At 34.3% G+C, this 6000-nt stretch overlaps 1 protein-coding gene across 3 annotated transcripts in view; it reads right to left on the bottom strand.

The window, feature by feature from the left end:
• PDCD10 (programmed cell death 10) overlaps positions 1-6000 on the bottom strand; it is a 39970-nt gene continuing 33970 nt past the window's right edge. For all 3 annotated transcript variants that reach the window (XM_082394251.1, XM_082394252.1, XM_082394253.1), the window contains 3 exons: positions 3912-3990; positions 3528-3610; positions 1-487 (listed from right to left, as the gene is read on the bottom strand). In XM_082394251.1, the coding sequence (XP_082250377.1) occupies positions 406-487; positions 3528-3610; positions 3912-3990 (244 nt within the window). In that variant the 3' untranslated portion in view covers positions 1-405. The remainder of the gene's footprint in view (positions 488-3527; positions 3611-3911; positions 3991-6000) is intronic.

Raw genomic sequence — 6000 nt, 5'->3', positions numbered from 1 at the left:
TTTAACAGATGTAAACTATTTATTGAATATTTGCCACCAAATATTGTTAAATACATTATCTTGCAGCATATCGCTTTCAAGTTAAAATGTCAGAAACAAACACCAATATTTACAATTCTTTTAAGGAATGTTATATAATGACACATTAAGGCGTAAATTCTTTTGGCTTATAATTCTTAAAAGAATGATAATAGCAAAAGTGATGCAAAATCTTCAGTGTGAGATTATGATTAAGCTACATTTTACAAAAATATGGTGTAAGATGGCAATAATCCCATTCAACATCCTGGATTATTAGATCCCTTCAGGAGGGACTGATAATTTATACAGTCAAACTTTAAAATTTACAGATAAAGGCAGTCCAATACTGCCACTGAGAAGTACATCTCTTAACATATACAACTTTCAGGCCACAGTTTTGAAGGTCTGAAGTATCAAGTTGGTTTGATGAATTAGTCGGTTGGCACTTATGAACACATTTATTGCCCTGTTTCAAAAAAAAAAAAAAAAAAAGAACAATTAATTTTATCCCCCCAAAAATCATCCTTTAAAAATATTTTATACTTAAAATGCCCTACTAGCAGTAGCAATAAAATCAATTTAGGGGAAAATAAAAGGCAAGTTAGTACTGAGTATCATAAATTTTATCCCAGCTTGGAACTGAAGGGTCCTGCATCATTTGAAACTATCTAGGAATTACTGCCCCCTAGTGGTTCTGGCTGGCAATAAGGTGTTGATGGGCTGCTAATGATGGGTGGCACCTCAACAACCAGAGTTCACTTATAGGTCGAAAAAATAACTGGCCAAAGAGGATTCAAACATAGTCTCCAGCTGCAGTTTCACAGAATTTACCAAAATAAGATCTGCTAAAACATTATACTCAGTCTCAAAATCTGTATATCAATGGGCATGATAAATACTTAAGAAAAAGCTCATTACTTTGAATCTGATTCATCCCAATCTCTCTTACCTTCTTTCAAAAAAAAAAAAAAACCCTGAGAATTTTAAATTACTTTTAGAATATACTTTTAAAACAAAATAATCATGTGGTTTCAATATTTATGAGTCGACAATATATAAAAATATGCTCTTAAAAACTACTTCACGTGCACCGTATTTCCTGTCAGTCCATCTTCATATGATCTGGAGCACAGATGTGATGCCCTAGTCCCCTTGCGGGGCCTTATCAGTTTCTCAGTAGCAAAGCTAAGTTTGTACAACTGTCCCTTGGTATCCAAGAGGGACTGGTTCCAGGACCCCCCCTCAGGTACCAACATCTGTGGATGCTCAATGCCCTTACATAAAATGGTGTAGTATTTGCACATAACCTATGCACATCCTCCAGTACACTTTAAATCATCTCTAGATTCTAACCTGTAATACCTAATACAATGTAAACGCAATGTAAATAGCTGTAAATACAATATAAATGCTATGGAACTTTCTGGAATTTTTTCCCCCAAATATTTTCAATCCACAATTGGTTGAATCCAGGGATGTGGAACCTGCAGATACTAAGGGCTGACTGTATTTCATCCTAGACATTCCTCAAAAAAGGGGGACTAGGAAGAATTAGATGAATCAATGTAAATTCATCCTCCTACTGAAAAATGGCTCAAAGATCAGCCTCTATTAATAATTTTCAATTTTGAGGAAACAGGGACAAAACTTGTGGCACATTATTCATACGCAAATAATGGTAATTTAAACAAGCTGCTGAATGGAGAAAAAGTAGTAGAGAGCTTGAATAATCCATATGCCTGTTTAAACTGTTAAAAATAAATATGGCACCAAGGCACCAGGATTTTTAAAAACTGAATCGAAGTGACTCTAACGTACAAACAGGAATGAGAGTGAATCATTTCAGATTAATGAAAATTATGCTCCAAATGAATTTCTACCTTTCAATGTGCTTATTCCAGGATAGTTCTCAATTAATCAGTATCATAAATAATTTTCTTAATGCAAATTATTCTTTTAATGTGTTTTTTGGTTATTTGGGCTTAGCAGGGGAGACCAAGGAAAAATAGATGTAAGTTTATTTTCAGAACACACCTGCTAGCTTATTAAACTAAGTCAACAAGGTACATTTCCCCTAGACAACCTGAATAGTAGTATGAAACAACACAAAACCATTAATAATATTTAGCTCAATATCTTTAATTTAGAATAAAATGTAAATATTTCAACCTGTTTGAACTATTTAAAATAACTATGAAAATCAATATACCATTCTAATGTATTTTTATTATTTTTTAATATTACTACAGTAATATTGTAATAGTTTGACATGGATATTTGGATCTTAAAATGTCAATGGTGGTATAGGATGTTAGAGGTCCCTGCCAATTAGAGCTGAAATAATCACCATTTATTCTTCTGCTTCAAGCACTGTAGGAAATTGGTCTTGTCCACAAAACTCTACTTGAGGTACAAAGAATTCTTGATAAGGTATGAGGCTGCAGAAGACATAGCCTCTGCATCAGTTTATACATTATAGGTACATGTGTATTATACATAAATCACATAAGATTACGCGGCTTTCTAGAATGTTCTACAGCCAAGTGTATGTAAATTTTAAAATAATGTCCTATTTACCTTTTTAGTATACTTCCTGTCTTACAGATAGCCCTATTTCAGGACAGTGGATCACAACCGTTTACAGCATTTTAAAAACATGTGAAGCACTTTTACAAAAAACACACCTGAACCCTGACCCCACTCCAAGCCAATGGAGTCAGAATCTCTGAAGGTAGGGCCAAGGCACTGGGATTTTAACACACTGAACCCAAGTGACTGTAATGTGCAAACAGTATTGAGAAACACTGTTTTAACAATAGTGCAGCAGTTCTTAACAGACCTGCAGGATCCATGACATCTGGAAATTTCTCAGAAATGTAAATTCTTGGGCCCACCCTAGACCTACAGAATCAGAAACTCTGGGTGGGACTCAAAAGCAATCTGTCTTTAACAAGCCCTCCAGGTGATTCTGAGGCTATTAAAGTTTGAGAATCACTGCTTCAGGGGTTGGTAAAGTAGGCCAGTAAGCCAAATCTCACTCACTGTATGGTCTGCGAGCTAGGAATACTTTTACATTTGAAACAGTAAAAATTTTTTTAAAAATCAAAATATTATGACGTGACAGTTGAATTATATAATTCAGTGTCTATAAGTAAGGTTTTGTTAGAACACAGCCACAAAAATGCCACTTGTTTCCACACTGTCTACAGCTGCTTCTGCACTACAAAAGCAGAGGTGAAGTGCTGCAGCTGCAACAAGCCCACCAAGTCAAAATATCTGCCATCTGGCCCTTTTCAGAAAAAGTCTGCATGCAACTCCTGCTCCAGACTAGAGTTATGGCTGGATTATCAACCATTCCCTTTCTATTTTTAACAGTCTATCTTAGTAAGTTGGTGTAAGTATTAATAATATGGTAAAAGGGTTTAATTTATATGGTTTTAGTATCATATAAAACCACATAGTTTTCTAATTTTTAAAAGAAAAGGATGATAAATGACAATACTTACTTGCCATCTTTAAAATAGGTTTTCAGAGTATCACTGAAACTTTTGGAGTACTTTACAAATTCTTTCTTTTGGTGTTCAAGTGCCTGCAGACATAAAAAATAATTTTAAAAAATACTAAATAAGAAAAGAGAAGTAACACAAAAGCCAAAGTCAAAGACAGGAGATTACACGGAATACGAACGTACCTTATATTACAGATAAGCATTTTTAGGAGTATTTACTTAAATATATGTAACAGCATATTTAAATGCAAGGACAAACCCAGTCATTAATGATACAAAACCATTTCCAATAGTTCAACAGTCTTATTATTTAATTCAGTAAAACGACTAGGTGTAAACCAGTATCTAGGGTGGCAGCTTGCAAGGCTTCTACTGAACTTACCCTGCGGTTCTGGTATTGATATTTCTTGAAGACACTGTTCACTGTATCAAGAAGTTCTTTTATTGCACTAGCTATATCCCTGTTGGGTGAGGAAAAAAGAATCTTCTTAAAATCAGTTTCATTTGAAAGAAGTCTACATTTTTTTTTAAGAATCACTGCACTGTTAACCACCATATGAACACTGCATCAAGCACAAATACTTGACTGGCTAGTTGAATGGGGGTTTTAGCCTGTACCCTCCTGTGATCCCAACTACCCTTGCACTGCTGACAAAACACTGCACAGCTAACATCAGCTTTCCCAAGTCAGTAACATTTCATTCAGCATTACTCACTCAGATTTATAAGAAAATACCTCTGCCTCTCACCTTTTCCGGTTACAATTCTTCCTTTCTCTGGCCCATGTAGGTGAATTCAAGCAACCATATCATCCACTTTTGCTATTTCACGAACAATTATATGAAATTTTGCTATTACATGTAACTCATTTCTGTACTTAAAACACCAAGTTACAGACCTGATGTAGTTTTGAAACATAGTTTCAAACACAGTTCTGATGTTTAAAATATTTCCTCCTCAGATGTAGCTCTTCTCTCTTAAGACACATCTGTTCTCTCCCAAACCTTTGCTGACACTATTTCCTTTAGAAAATATATTTAAATTTCTGGGAGACAAGATCAGAATATTCTTCTACCTTAACCTTTTCAGCAATCATCCTCTGAGTATATATGTATCAGCACTTTTCTCCCCTTTCTAAAGAAAGAGAGAAGAAATCAATAATTCTCATTTGACTTGACTATTCTTCCTATCCATGTACCATTTTTTAAAAAGTCTTCTTATCTTTTGTATCTATATGCCCTTTTCAATTTCCATGTTCTAACTTCATAGTAATATTTTGGCAAACTGAACTTAACTGTAATTCTGCATTCTCAAATAGCCTCTCGGTCTCTAAGGCAAACCTTCTCCTTTTCACATCCATTCTCTTAGCTGTTAATTGCTACAAAAACTTTTACTGTTCAAATGCAATGCAAGCGTGAAGATATGAATTAGTAAAACATCAACCTAGACCACCACAAACATAACCTTTTATTACCTACTTTTTAATCACAAATCTCAGATTTCAGTTATTTCACACCTAAAACATTTCAGCTATACTATTTAAAGAAAACCAACAAGCTCCGTGTCCAGATTTTTGTGTGTACGTGTGTGTTTCATAGCTTATTTCTAGTAAATAAGCATATGGAAATTCTAAAAATTACAAATATACAGAATTTTGGTGTAAAAAAGTATTTTAGCCTATTCTGAAGGAGTAACGATATTTTTATTAAATATTTCAATAACTATTTCCTTATTACCTCTTGTATTTCAAATATCGGCATCAGGCTGAAACATTAAAACATTAGATATTCAAACAGGATAATGAATTTACATAATTACATCTGTCCACTCTTTTTTGGTTTTTGGCCTCTAGTAATAACAATTTTAAGTTACATTAACTGTTCCTTTCATTTATGTTTTCGAGAAAGTTGAATCCTTCTGTATTGCTGTGATGGGCGTAAGCCCCCTACTGCTTAATAAAAGGGTCATATGACCATCCCATTATGTGAGAAAAATTAGTTTCAACAAATAAAAAATGTCAAATCTCTGAATATGGAAGATTCTTCAAACCCACAGTAAGCTTATTCAAAAGGAATACAACGAAGCAAATTATAGTGATCAGACAGCTGTTTTATACACAACCATACCTTGTTGTGTACTTTAATGAATATTGGGAGTCTGTATGTACTTTAAAAGAAAAGGGAAAAAAAACTCCCCAGGTGATTCTGCTGATGAACCAGGTTTGGAAACCACTGCTTGGAAACCCAGAACCTAGAGCTAATCCTTGATCCACTATTTGCCACGCAGCTTTATAAAGACCAAGGCTGTTTATCCCTAGGCCTGGCCTTTTCTAAAACAATCTGCAGCAATTTATATCAAATATTATGTCATCTGTATGTACACGGAACAGCATTTTCATTTATGGCACTAAGGTTTGCACCAGGGAAGCTAAATTATTTTAGTTAACTACCCGAGGGTTTGTTTCCTATAAG

The sequence above is a fragment of the Balaenoptera borealis genome, assembly GCF_965194805.1.
Source record: "Balaenoptera borealis genome assembly, chromosome: 5".
Lineage (NCBI taxonomy): Eukaryota > Metazoa > Chordata > Mammalia > Artiodactyla > Balaenopteridae > Balaenoptera > Balaenoptera borealis.
Note: the sequence above shows the minus strand (reverse complement) of the source record. Positions and strands in the feature narration are given on the sequence as shown.